Consider the following 15126-nt stretch of genomic DNA (forward strand, 5'->3'; position numbering starts at 1 on the left):
ATTTGTTTGATTGTGCAGAAATAGCACATTGCATCATAAACAGTGATGTAGATTAAGTAACAGAAAAGTAATTCGACCAGTGCTAATAATGCTTGAGCACAAAGAACCCTTATGACTATCATAAACAGAACAATTCTGCAAACCAAGATGCACATCTAAGCTAGATATTTGCCTGCATTTGGCCGATTTCCCATCTAAATTCCTTTTTAAATGCCATTGTTGCACTGTCTCAATTATTTAATTGGCAGCTTTTTCCATTTACCCACCATCCTGTGTGTAAAAGCTGCCTCTCATGATCCTACTAATTCTTATAATTTCTTGTAAAGAATGTCTGATCTGCTGGAGTGGATTCGGGGGGGGGGGGGGGGGGGGGGGGGGGGGGGGGGGGGGGGGGGGGGGGGGTTTGGTGGGCAGTCATGACTTGATTGAGTTTGTTGACAATGTTACGAAGATGATTGATGAGGACAGGGCAGTGGATGTTGTCGACATGGAATTTCGGAAGGTATTTGACAGGGTCCCTCATGGTAGGCTGATCCAGAAAATTAACTGCATGGGATTCATGGTGACTCAGTAATTTGGATTCGTATTACACTTACAAAGACAGAGGGTAGTGGTGATAGGGTGTCACTCTCGCTGGAGGTCAGTGGAATGCCACAGGAAACACTGCTAGGACCATCGTTATTTGCGATTTATATAACTGACTGACGAAAATGTTAATTACTAAGTTTGCAACACAAAAATTGGTGGAGTACCAGGCCGTGAAGAACATTGTCAAAGGATGTAGCAGGAAGCAGATCAGCAGCAGATATGGGAGGAGAAAGGCAGATGGAGTATAATCCAGGCCAGGACGGGGCATTGCCATTTGGGAGGTCATATGTAAGGGAAAAGCCAGGACCTTCAACAACATTAAAGGTGTTTAATAGTATTGGGATCCAAGACCAAAGCTCCCTGGAAGTAGGAACACAAATAGTTAGGGTGGTAAAGAATGCGAATGACAGTAAGTCATGTTGCGGGCTTACAAAACTTTGGTCAGGCTGCATTTGGATTTTTGTATGTTTTTTCTGTCCCATTACAGGAAGGATGTAGAGGTTTTGCAGAGGGTGTAGAAGAGATTTACAAGGATGCTACCTTGATTAGAATGTGTTAGTTAAAAGTTGGACAATCTTGGACTGTTTTCTCCATAGCACGGAATCTGAGGGAAGACCTGATACAAGTTCTCAAATTTGTGAGAATCATAGATAGGGTAGAAAAGCAGAATATTTTTCTCAGGGTGCAAATGTCAAATACTAGAGGGCACAAGTGTACAGTGAAAGAGGGAAAGATTAAATGAAATACATGTGACACTTTCTTTTACATAGAGAGTGATAGGTTCATGGAATGTGTTGCATGGGGGTGGTGTAATTAGATACAATAGTGGTGTTTAAGAGGTTTCAAGATGGGCACATAAACATTTTAGATTGGCATATAAATATGCAGGAAATGGGGAGATATGGATCACATGCAGGCAGAGGGATTAGTTTAATTTGGCATCATGTTCCGTACAGGCATCATGGGCCAAAGGGCCTGTTCTATAGTTTGTGTATCCATTGACAAAAAAAACCCAGTATTGTTTACATTGAGGGAGACTATAGAATGCTGTTGTCTGGAACTCTCAAACGTAAAACACTTAGTTGCAAAGACCTACCAGCTCACTCGATCTAACCGTTGAGGCTCCATATAACTAGGGTCCTGTGTGATGTTGATGGATACATGCACCAAAATAGTACTATTCACAAACTGCTGAGAAGATATTTTAACAAATGACACAGCTACATCCCAGGCTTGCCAAATGTAAAATCTGTTAAGCTTTTAGTATGATTCTCTATGTTCTAGACATCAGTGGGGGGGAAAAGCACCAATAAAAGTGCAAACTATAAGAAAATAATAATGGGACAGTGAAAATCAAACATTTGAGTGGATGAGCTGTAATATGAGTAGCAAAATCATTTCCTAAAATACTAAGGAGAAAATCTGTGGATGCTGGAAATCTAAAATAAAAACAGAAAATGTAAATGTCCATCAACTAAAATTTTGAACTCCAAAATTGGGCGAGTCCAAAAGGCTTTAATATACTAGCATGGAAGCCAAGGTGCTTTTCCTAAAGCTTCCATTGAACTTCATTAGAATAGCGTAGGATACCATGCTCAGAAACGAGATGCCAAATGTTATGGAGAATCAAGGTGGTAGATGACCAGAATGTCATGGTCATACATGTGGATTAATTAAACATCTATAAAATTGCTGTTTGGTATCTCTACACCAGCAAATGATACAATACTATGATAAGCAAATAAAATATACTGTACTGACAAGAGTGCACAGAATACTGATGTCTGCAAAGTGGGATTATTGCTCTAGACAGAGCTAAAAGGGAAGGCATTGCATCTCCTACAATGAAATGGGAAGTGTTGGTGTTGATGAAAGAGTGAACCAGTGTTCCAGAGGAAATTATTCCTTTATTCTATCAAAAGATGAGGGGGAAATGCCAATGTGCCGTGTTTTCAATCAGAAATAATAATAATAATAAATGTTATTTATGGACGCCTTTCAAGAGTCTCAAGGACACCTTACAAAAATTTAGCAGGTAGAGGAAAAACATGTAAGGGGAATTAAATAAATAGTAGAGACATGACTAGTACACAAAGTAAATACAGAATTCAATACAAAACACAGTATGAGGCAATTAATGCACAGATGAAAAGGGACGGCACGTGGGGCTAAGGATAGGCAGAGGTGAAGAGATGGGTCTTGAGGCGGGACTAGAAGATGGTGAGGGACACAGAATTGCGGATCAGTTGGGGGAGGGAGTTCCAGAGCCTGGGAGCTGCCCTGGAGAAGGCTCTGTCCCCAAAACTGCGAAGGTTGGACTTGTGGATGGAGAGGAGACCAGCTGATGTGGATCTGAGGGACCGTGAGGGTTGGTAGGGGGAGAGGAGGTCAGTGAGATATGGGGGGACCAGAAGGTGGAGGGCTTTGAATGGGGAGGGAAATGAATGAAGATTATCTACTGATGAAGTGTAGTGAGAGACACAGACAAGGAGAGAGGCCATCCTGATTCTGGGAGGGAATGATAAAAACAGTCAAAGCAGAACATGGAAATGGAACTGATAGTTGAGGGCTCCATCAATTGTGGGTACATGGGAATCTGAAGTTGAAGTTAAAAAAAAAAAAAGGAGAGCATACTAGAATGACTTAATAAAGTGGGCATTATAATCAAAATAAATGTGATAGCAAAGTAAATTGACAAAAGGAAATGAAGTTCATAAAGCAAACATAATGTGAGGAAGTTTTGGCATTTAATTATTGTTGCTCATCCATCCCTTCAATTGAAAATAGAGGAAAGTAAAAAAAAAAAACAGAAATAGACTTTTGAAGGCAAGGGAATATTGGAAGCAAATTTAATGAAATTTTCTAAATGAAACCAAAAATCAGAATTGGCATTCATTAATATACAAATGGCAAGGAAAATGTACACAAACAGTGCAAGGTTACAATTGGTATCGGAATGCCAGTAGGATGTTGTGTCCATATATTTAATAAAATAAACTGGAAATTCAGGGATGTCGTGGGAAAGTGAACGGTACTGGGAAACAATGCATTTATTTTGAGAGTAAAATAATATTTTTACAATCTATTAGAAACACTATGACAAGAGAAAAGGAAAAAGGGAGGCAGATTTTATAGCAGGTAAAAGGTGATATTCGATTCAAGCAATATTACAAAAATAATTTAAAAGTTACTTCATAACAGTCGTACATTATAATTTTAATTTGTGAACTAAAACTTTCAGTTCAAAGCTTTTCCAAGTTTATTTTTTATTCAGTAGAATATGTACATCATTCTTTCTTATACAAGATTTTTTCCCCCTGAATACTAATGTCCTTATTTCTTGATGCCTTGTGTACATTTGCTCAGACCACACTTGCACAACTTCTCTAAGTGTCTATTTTTCAATATGGGATTGATAATGAGTTGGCATCTGATTTGACGAAATATGAATTAGAAGCCAAAGTACACTCCTGGCTCTTAAGTCTATCGCATCATTTAACAAGATCATAACAGCTATGATTTCAACCACAACTCTGCATTATCTACATGGTAATCTTTCACTGCCTAAGCAATTAAGAAGCTACTGTCATAAAAAAAATTCAAAGCCTCTGCCTCAACTACCTTTCAAGGAGAAGAGTTGCACATACTCCTGATCCTCTTAAATCCGGGTCTCTTGCACTAAGGCAGCAACACTCCCTGCAGCTCCCCTGTATTGTAATATCCAGTTCAATCCTTTTGGCACTCCAATTTTCTCCAGGCAAATTAAAGATATGTTTAAATTGATATTCTATATTGTATTTTTTGTTGAAATCTTGGGACAATGTTTGATGGTTGTTAGCAGTTTTTTGTCTTTATTTCTGCCATAACCCTCTTCGATGTCCCTCGTCGCCACATGGACTTCAAATATTCTCCTTTTTCCTTTGCTTGGGACTCCCGATCTCCTGCTTTTATTTTCTCTTCCAAGGCTTCGCTGACTATCTTAGCTTTCCCTCTCACCCTGTCAACCACTTCATTGGTCCTCATTCTTAACTGAATCAAGCACCTTCTGTACGCCCATGCAAAGCTCCACTTCCTCACATAGCACAGAATCCGTTTTGAAGAGAATTACACTTGGATTAGCTGTGACAGAAGCATGAACTTGGCTACAGTTTAAAAAACCTGTATGCCAGGTGTCATCTTTAAGGGAAATGTTCTGATGCATGTAAAGCTAATTCACAGCCAGAAATTTATCCAAAAAGATTCCATCCAATCAGCCAGACACGATCAAAAGTGATAAATGAAAGGCCTCCTGTCCACATCATGTATGTTATCCTCAGGCTACTGGGCCAGTAGATAAATCTAAAAGGTACAGTTGTTCTATACAAGTTTCAATCCTCCAAAGATCAGAAATAAACGATTGCTGTATTGGAATTTGCAAAGACGACAACAACCCAGAGAGCCACAGAATTTTCAATGTTCAAATTAATACATCTAAACAAAGACACATTTTGCTAACAATAATCCCAAGGAGACAATTGTATAAGGGATAAATGTAATGGGCACACAACAACTGAAGATTAACTTAAAAAGTTTGTTTCACATTGTTGTCATCATACAGAAAAACTGTTGCTACTGATAGGCGAGAATATGTTTGCAGTGCAACACGTTGCAAGCTCATTAGATAGCTCCGTGCACAGTGATGAAAATAAATGAATTGAAAATAAAATAATTGGTGCAGACTTGACAGGAGGTATGGCTTGTTACTTATTGTAATGTGTTACCATTTTATTACCTGTGGGCTGCTCAGTTGTGGTACAATCTGTTGCTGCTGCTGTGGCAGTATCTGTGGCTGTTGCATTGGCAGTTTGCCTTCATGATGTTCCTGTTTTACCATCAAATCCTTCCTCAGCTGTTCAACCACCTTTTTCTGGAAAAAAAAATGATTTTAGTTGAAATTCAGAAACACTACACAGAATTTATCGTAGTTAAGTTATTCTGGACAAGGAAATCATCTTGAAATAAGAGTAAAGAATTAGAAAGGAATATAATTTCCATAAAGAACATGTGAAAAATTAAATTACTTCTATACTAACTTCTAGTAGAGCCCACTTGTTGGAATAGACATATTGAGCAATATCCATCTATGGAATGGCAGTAATTTTGAACAGTATGAATTGGGAAAACTGCAGAGTGTCAAAATCAATACCATACTTTTCATGATATTGGCCAAGTGAAAATAGTATGCGCCATGAAAGAGTTGGCAACACATGCTTCAAGCATAACATTCAGTTACAGAGTAATAGCAACTTTGTAAATAAGCTAACCAAATATGTCAACATTCAGAAATATCCTGTGATTTTAGCTAGCATGAGTACTAGCCCAAATCTCCTGGAGTAGCTGTGGCATCATAATATGAACACCAGAGCCAGTGAGCACTAAATGTGTCAGCTGATTTTGTAAAACACACAGTAAGGGTTTCTCTCTGATACGTTCTGCAATAATGTCGAGCACAATTATGGCCAGTTATTTAGTAAAACCATTTGCACCATATAATCAATCAATATTGAACATTTCAACCTACTACTCACAAATGGGTATTATAAAGGTTGCGGAGAGCAGGGAAAAATTAATAAAAGGAAAAAAGGATGGAAAACAGCAAATTAGAAAGACCATGTTGACGCAATCCCATGGCTGAGTTAGTAAATCAGTCTTGTATGTTATTCTTTTTATATTCCTTTATAATATATGAATGTTACTGGCAAGGCCAGTGTATGTTTCATCTCTAATTGCCTTTGAGAAGTTTCAGTTGGACTTATTCATGATTTCCTGACACCTTCCTTGTGATTGTACTCCAATAGCCCTATGGGGAAAGAGATCTTAAATTTAGACCGAACAATGAGGGGATCAATCTATTTCTAAATTAGGCTATGAGGAAAATCTGCAGGTGATGCATTACACACGTTGCCTTTATGGGCCTGTCCCACTTAGGCGGTTTTTCAGCGGACTGCCGGCGACTGTCAAGTTGCCAGCAGTTGCCTGAAAAAAACGGCAACTGGAACAGCGACTGTCAGAGTGGAACACACACACACGTATGCAAACACATCACTTCCTTCACCAGCCCGTTATGCAGCTCCTGGCGACCCACTTTCTCGCTACTTTACATAGCGGCTTCATTCTAGTCGCCACTATTTTTCAACATGTCAAAAAATTTGCGCCGATCATAATGAGGCCACAACTAGGTCCCAGGATGTGGAAACTCCTCACGACCATGAAGGCAACTCCACCGCAACTACCCGCGAACATGTGGCGACCATGTGGCGACTGCATAGTCTCCTGCAGTCGCCTAAAAGGGACAAGCCCATTACCCTTCTTGATGGTAGAGATAGACAAAAATGCTGGAGAAACTCAGCGGGTGAGGCAGCATCTATGGAGCAAAGGAACTAGGCAAAGGTTTTGGGCCGAAACCTTTCTTCAGGCCCGAAACGTTGCCTATTTTCTTCGCTTCATAGATGCTGCCTCACCCGCTGAGTTTTTCCTGCATTTTTGTCTACCTTTGACTTTTCAGCATCTGCAGTTCCTTCTTAAACAACTTGATGGTAGAGATTGTTGGTTCAGAAAATGTTGTCAGTGTAGCCAGTTAATAATGGCAGCATATTTTGTAGACCATGCACATCACAGGTTTGGTGTGCCAAAGGTTAATGGTGTCAATGTTTAAGATGATAGGTGGGATGCCAATCAAGCAAGCTGTTTTATTCTGAATAACACCAAGCCTTTTAGTTTAGAGATACAGGCCCTTCAACCCACCAAATCTACTTCAACCCACCAAATCTACTTCAACCACCGATCACCGTACACTAGTTATTCCCACTTTCTCATATGACACACTAGGGGCAATTTATAGAAGTTAATTAACCTGCAAACCTGCATGTCTTTGGAATACTGGAGGAAACCAGAGCACTTGGAAAAAACCCACGCAGTCAACGGGAGAACGTACAAACACCTGTGCCAGTAGTTAGGATCAAAAACCTGGAGTTTGGCGTTGTGAGGCAGCTGCTCTACCACTGTGCCACCTAAACCTAAGTGCAGTTGGAACTATATGCATCCAAGCAAGTGGAGAGTATTCCATCACAGTTCTGAATTGTGCATTGTAAATGTTGAAGGACTTTTCAATTTGATTTCTAGTCAAATGTAACCATCAAGATGATATTGATGTTAATAGTGTAGGGCTTATTGATGGTAATGCTATTGAATGTTAAGGAAAGGTAGCTCAGCCCGCTCTTGCTGGGGTAGAGCATTGCCTAGCACAAACATAGTCTTACTGCCACTTATCAAGCCTGGCCTGAATTGCAGATGGAATTGAACACTTATAATCATTGGTAAACATTGTCACTTGAAACTATAAACTTAGTACAGTCTTTGAAAAAGAAGGAAGTTCAATAACTGTAGCATTGCCTCAGGGTTTGGATGGTGGCTTCCAATTCAGCCATACAACCTGGAAGGTCCCAGGTGGGCTGAGAAGAGCTACCTTACCTCTGACAGGTAGTCAGAGGTAAGGTAGTACTTTATCACCTCTGAAGTGATAAAAGCCACAAAAATTAAATCTTGCTTTCCTGAGTTAAAGATGATAAGGAAACCAAACCGGAGCACTCGGAAAAAGCCCACGCAGTGACAAGGTGAACATTAAAAACTCTGTACAGACAGCGCCCATAGTCAGGATCAAACCCAGGTCTCTGGGGCCATTACACTATGTGCATGCAATGTGTTATATTTTTTATAAATCGTCCATAAATTGCAAATTAGTTTTGGTTCGATTGCTACGTCACTGTGCCACTCAGATGTGGTTCAAGTAGTTATGTCCTTATTATCAAATAAAGTAACAAAGCACAAGCTCGGTTTATAGGTAGGCATTTGAAGACGAGTTTGTCGCATTTGTCGCACGGATCTTTTGCATTAGGTTAGGCAAAATAAATGGCATAGTTGAACTATGGAAGAAAGCAAAAAGCAAAATCAAGCATAAATCCTAGTAAATACCATTTAATTTACTGAGATTATTTTAAAAGTGAATGAACTATAAGAATGAGCACACTTTCCTGTTCACTTCCACAATTCACTCAGCGACAGAGAATCTATTGTGTGTATGTTTATAAACCAGCTCTATTATGAAAATATTAACAACACCATGATGCTTTTGCAGATATTTCCTTTATCGTCCTTTACATCTTTAAAAATAGGAGATCGTTAACAAGTAACAGAAATTCCAACAAAAATATCAAGTTTTCATTTTGTACTGCTGTCCACAAATTAGTTTATTCTGTTTCAAGGAAACAAATGCTCACTATTACATCTAATCAAGATAAGCAAAACATCAATCATAAAAGGCACAAGGAAAATGTAAAAAAATGATTCAGTAATTAAATACACTGAAAAAATGAAACATTAAAACTAATTTCCAATTATGGACGATTTATACAAATATAACAAACTGCATGCACATAGACAACATTACACCAAAATATAATCAAACAACAATTTACTGTAATAGTAACCCATCAAAAAAGTTCAGGAAGAGCAACTGAATGACAGAGTGAAAGATTCAATAGCAGCTTACAGAAGTTGCAGTGGGGGAAGCGGACATACATAAACATACACATACACACACACACACACAATTCCCACCAGCTAAAGGAATAGTCCCGAAAAGTAGATGAACATATCAATTACCCAACTCAAATGTAGTACTTTCAGAATTCTTGAAGATTACTGCATAATAAAATTTAAATCTTCCATCTACTTGATAATGAACTTCATTATAGCTACTCATAAACTCCCCAGAACGATAAGGGAACAAACAGTCGGACCAAGAGGGAATCCTGAGCTACTGCCATATGGTTGGAACAAAGAAACAGCCAATCAGAACCAGACTACTGAAATTGAGAGATAATTACAACCTACACATCACAACCCCATGGGAACAATAGTGGAGGCCCAGCAAATAGGGGCTTTTCAAGTAGATGTGCAAGCTTTTTCATCCTAGCATTGTTCAAATATATATTTGTCAAGCTGAGAGAAACTAAGAAATCTGTTTTCTCGCTCAAACCAAAGGTCATAAGGAAAGCTAGCTGGACATCAGCTGAAACCTTGCTGTTACCACTCAGTTCCCATTTGTAATCCTCAAATAATCTATACTCGCGTTTCTTTCTTCCTTCTCATTATGCCACTAACGGCAGCTGGCACGTTTTATAGCCTTTTCTCTCAAAACAAAGATTGCTCTGAATGCATTTTCACACAAAAAAAAGGTTCTTTATGGTATAAAATGTAATGGATTATGAGTGCTGAGGTTAATTCGATTTTTCTTAAAACTTAGGTACCAGACATGTTAAGCCCTCTGATTCTATTTTAAACAGATGAACAGAAAATATATAACGTGATAAAAAAATATGAAATAACAATTCTTCACAATGCATCAAAATTGTAGGTTTAATCATTAGAAATTGAAATAAGTCTACTTTACTTCTCAATATTATTTGCATTGGATCTGATGTAAAAGTTTTCCAAAAGCCATTGGTCTAAGTCGGTTACTATTGGTGCAGAAAATACAACAACTCATCAAGTCTGTATCTCGAGAGTGGGAACATTCTGTTCTGATGCACTTAAAGGTTAAAATGTTCTGAAATCAATTTCTTCTGTAGCTCATTAGAACTGAACTACAACACAACAGTCAAAATAACCAAAATAATCGCCATCAAAAACATAACTTTAGGACATTCACATATTGATGCATACATCAGAGGAAGGTAGATTGTGGCATTCATGGACAATACAAAGGTAGTTAGAGGTAAAGGGTTTTGAAGAAAGTTTGTTAAATACCGCAGACGCTGGAAATGTGAAATAAAACAAAAAAATGGTAGAAACAGCATGTCAGATAAGTAACATTAACAGAAAGAAAAACTGAAGATAGACACAAAATGCTGGAGTAACTCAGCAGGACATGGAGCATCTCTGGAGAGAAGGAATGGGTGACGTCTCAGGTCAAGACTTCTTCAGGCTGATTAGCGACTCCAGAGATGATGCCTGTCCTGCTGAGTTACTCCAGCATTTTGTGTCTATCTTCGAAAGAAAAACAGATACAGATTTAGGTCCTTAAACCTTCGTCAGAACTGGGGAAGAGAAATTAAAAAGTTGAAGGATGGCTAGAACAAAGTGAATATCATCTAAAGCTGATTATGCTCATTTGATATGTTATGTGTTGCTACTAGCAAGGCTAGACTAGACTAATAGAAAGTGAAAAATCTTACCCAAAATTACAAGCCAGTTACATAAAGTTGGTGAATTTTACTGTGATACTGGAGGTTGCAACATACGGTGTTGTTCCTCAAGCTTTAATTCGGTTTCATAATAGTGCTCGAGGCCATTGATGTCAGAGCGGGCATGCAATGTGACAGGCAATCAGATGTTCAGTCATTTCTGTGGACTCTGGCAGGTGCTCCACAGAGCAATCACCCAATCCGCATAGTTTGTCCAATGTAGAGAAGACAGCATTGTGAATGCCGAATGTTGTACGCTAGATTGGAAGTGCAAGTGAATTACTGTTTCACCTGGAAAGACTGTTTAGATTCCTGGATGATGAAAAGAAAAGTGGTGAAAGGGCAGGTGTTGCATGTCCGGCAGTTGCAAGGAAAATTGAAATAAATAGGGGAGTGATTGATGTGGATAGAAGTGCAGAACAGGGATATGTGAAGGAAGTAATTCTTCTGAAATGCTGAAAGGGAAGAGGACCTGCAACTAACTATGGGGTCTTGTTGGACATGGCAGAAATTACACCCTCTTGCTTTCACAGAGACCACCTCTCACTCTTCCATTTCATTTTTGGATCATTCAGCCTCCATCACAGGAGATGGGCAATTACAAACATCATTAGCATTTTTTTCTATGACAGGGCTCGAAATTAACAGCAACTTACAGTCCCACCGGGCAACCTAAAAGCCATGTCATTTTGCCCGGCTTGGCAAGCAACCGGGACACCCGCCCGCCATCCGTGTCCTGGTCTCGGCTCGGCGCTAGCTCTTGGCTCGGCGCTCGGCTCTCCGCTCGGCTCTAGCTCTCGGCGCTCGGCTCTAGCTCTCGGGTCACCGCTCGCTCTCGGCTCCCGGCTCGGCGCTAGCTCTCGGCTCGGGTCGCAGGTCTCCTCTTGGCCGAGCACATCATCGGCCATGGTTGTGCGCATGTGCGGCCAACGTTCATACCGCTGGGGTGTGAACTACCCAAGCAAAATATGAGGTGCTGTTCCTCCAATTTGCGGTGGGCCTCACTCTGGCCATGGAGGAGGCCCAGGACAGAAAGGTCGGATTCGGAATGGGAGGGGGATTTGAAGTGCTGAGCCACCGGGAGATCAGGTTGGTTATTACGAACTGAGTGGAGGTGTTGTGCGAAGCGATCCCCAAGCCTGCGCTTGGTCTCACCGAAGTTGATCATACGCTGAATAACCATATTTTTATTTGGAAGTGGAAAGAGATAATAGAAATTGCATTCATTGCAATGTGTAAAAAGAGATGAGATACTGTATTGTAATTTTGCTGCATGTCATTGGGGTATATATCATGTCTTGATTGGTGAATATATTTAGTTTGTGACTTTATTTGAAGCAGAAATAATATGTGAATGCTTCATTGACCATAATTCACATATCACTTCGTCCGAGCAAATTATCGCATGCGTCATGCAAGCCATCTTAAATGACCACCTAAACTGTGATTTGGCAACCTAAAAAGCTGCCGAGGTTGCCCGGCTAGCAACAGGGAAAAAAAGTTAAGCGAGAGCCCTGTATGAAGAGACATTCCACAAGTACTGCTGAAAAGTCTTATCCCTTCTTGAACTGTGGCTTCCTTGACACCATGGTCAGAACCACGAACCATATCTCTGCTCTCATCTCTTCTCCTCCTGATCCTCACCTTCTTCTGCACCTGGTTCTGCATTCAACAAATCATCCTTCATAATTTCCACCAACTCCAAAAAGATCCTACCATTTTAATTCTCCACCCATCGCAGGTCTACCTGTAGCCATTTGCACTGTGACAGTGAGATTTGATGCAAGCTCAAGGAACAACATATCTTCCACCATTGTATGCAGATGCCGAGAAGTGTGTTCAGCTCTGGCTGAACAACTTCTAATCTTGTGTGTGGACTCGATAAGAAGACAACGACTTAACAAGTTCTAGCCTTCTGGACTGAGTATCAAATTCTCCAACCCGAGTAGCTCATGCTTTCTTTCTGTCTGTATCAGAATGGGCAGTTCTGCCCATCAATATTTTGGTTCTTTTTTAATTAATTGTATTTTCATCTAGCCTTCTGGACACATCTCACAGCGTTGCTATTAACAATATGGATAAAGTAACAAAATAGGCTTGTAGGTACTGCTTTCAAGTCACATTGCTTCACTGTATTAAAGATATTCCCTTTATTCTACTGACCCTCCCTCGTTTCTTCAGCTGCCAAAAACTAGCTTGTTTTTTCCCCTTAACCAGTTATGATGAACCATTATGGACTTGAAAAGTTCCGTTTCTCTTTCTATAGATGATGCCTGACCTGCTATAGGTTTCCTGCATTTTCCTTTTTTTTTTTAAGGAAATAGTGTATCTTTAAAAAATAAGACACATAGAGATACAGTGTGGAATGAGTCCCAATGAGCCCGTGCCGACCAGCGATCGCTCCGTACACCGACACTATTGTACACACTAGGGCCAATTTACAATTTTTACCAAAGCCAATTAACGGACAAACCTGTATGTCTTTGGAGTGCGGGAGGAAACCAGAGCACGCGGTAACAGGGAGAACATACAGCTCCATACAGACACCATTCGTAGTCAGGATCGAATGTGGGTCCATGACGCAGTAAGGCGGCAGCAGCTCTGCTGCCCTGTTTTGGTGGAATTTAAAAAATATCAAACTATCAGAAGGTTGAATTTGAAAATCTGGAGGATAATGCAAGTCACCATGTATTGATGTAGTGGGAAAACTGGACTGAGTGCCAGCAGTTGGATCAAATGCTGAAGGAGAAAGCCAGTTGAAAAAGTAAACATTATCAAGACTGAAAGCAACAAATTGGGGATTTTATCAGAACTTGGACTGGGTTATGATGGAGATGATGGCAAATGAAGATTATGGAATTGGACAGTGGAATGCAGAATGTGATGAGGAAAAGTAACAAAAACAAAATAAAACTGGGACTAGAGGCAAAATTATAGCTTTCAAAATATTTAACTGATTCCTCATCTAAATAATGCACAACAGAAAAGCAGAACAGCCTGTTCCATTCCCCGTAGTCAGGATCGATTTTTGTGATGTGGTTGTCCATGACTTTGCAGCTGAAAAAAAACGGCTGGCAGCTAGCTCTGCTGCTAGACCACTGTGTGGCCCTGACATTTTGGTGGAAAACTCGGGAGAATTTGTGAGTACCTCAAAAAGGCGCTTTACTCTATCAAAGATCTATCAAAAAGGTTGCAGGAAAGTGTAACATTGATCCAAATCTGGAGGATCTGTGGTTGCACCGTAGTCAGAGCCATGTGGAGCAACTTGATGTAGGGTGTAGGCAAAAATGCTGAGACGGCTGCTAAGAGATTGCAATATTTCATCAGCACTTACTTTTGTAATCAAATCCTGAAGGAGGTATAAAACTTTACGATTTTTTAAACCTAACAACTCTTAGCTGTAAGTTTCACAACATCCAGTTGGTAATACAAGCACTTTAAAACTAGCTCTTACCCATTGTATGCTCAAGAATCAGTTGTGTATTTTAAATTAAAATTGTTGCATCAAGACTACTAATTGTGGAAATATTATGATACGGTCAGACAGGGTAAATAATACACCATTTTTATACAAATCTATTATTACAAGGATATTATTACAATGATATAGTGCTGCCAATTTGCACATGGCATACTCCCATTAATAGAAGCATGATAATGACCACATTCTGTTGAGAAGTATTAGTGTGGGATAGATATGAACATTGTGGTACGTCTCCATTCTTCAAAATAATGTCACTGCATTATTAAACTATGAGAAGAGAGTGTACCAAACCTACTGTCTTATTCAAAAAATAGCTCTTCTTATGGTGCAGCACTCATTTAATCCTGCACAAAGATGTCAGCCTACAGTTTGAGCTCACATTTCTGGAGTGCAACTTGATGCAATAATATTCTAACTTGGTCCAAATGAGACAGCAAATATCCCAATGCCAAGCTCCTGTTCGGTTTGCCACAGTTCATCTATCTCGCTCCTCTCACCCTATATATGTCCATCCACCAATATCATTGGTTTTGGCACTTAAAGATGCTCAAGAGGATATGAAAGCCATGAAAAAAATCCAGCATTTGTTCGATTTTCTATCATTCAGGGGCCGGTGTGTGGGGCGGGGGGAAGTGAGGGGTCGGGGTGGGGGCTGAGTTGTGTGTGTGGGGGGGGGGGCAGCGTGGACTCGACATGTGAGGGTTCTTGGGGGGCGCTCTCTCTCTCCCCCCACGGGGACCAGCGTTGACAGAAGGTCTCCGGCGACCCGTG

General features: G+C 40.0%; 1 protein-coding gene across 4 annotated transcripts in view; it reads right to left on the bottom strand.

Annotated features, from left to right (window-relative positions):
* The window catches only part of phf21aa (PHD finger protein 21Aa), a 206312-nt gene that overhangs the window by 103984 nt on the left and 87202 nt on the right, over positions 1 to 15126 (bottom strand). For all 4 annotated transcript variants that reach the window (XM_055649736.1, XM_055649739.1, XM_055649737.1 and 1 more), the window contains one exon: positions 5360 to 5494. In XM_055649736.1, coding sequence (XP_055505711.1) covers positions 5360 to 5494 — 135 coding nt within the window. The remainder of the gene's footprint in view (positions 1 to 5359; positions 5495 to 15126) is intronic.

This window comes from Leucoraja erinacea, chromosome 18 (genome assembly GCF_028641065.1).
Source record: "Leucoraja erinacea ecotype New England chromosome 18, Leri_hhj_1, whole genome shotgun sequence".
Taxonomy (NCBI): domain Eukaryota; kingdom Metazoa; phylum Chordata; class Chondrichthyes; order Rajiformes; family Rajidae; genus Leucoraja; species Leucoraja erinaceus.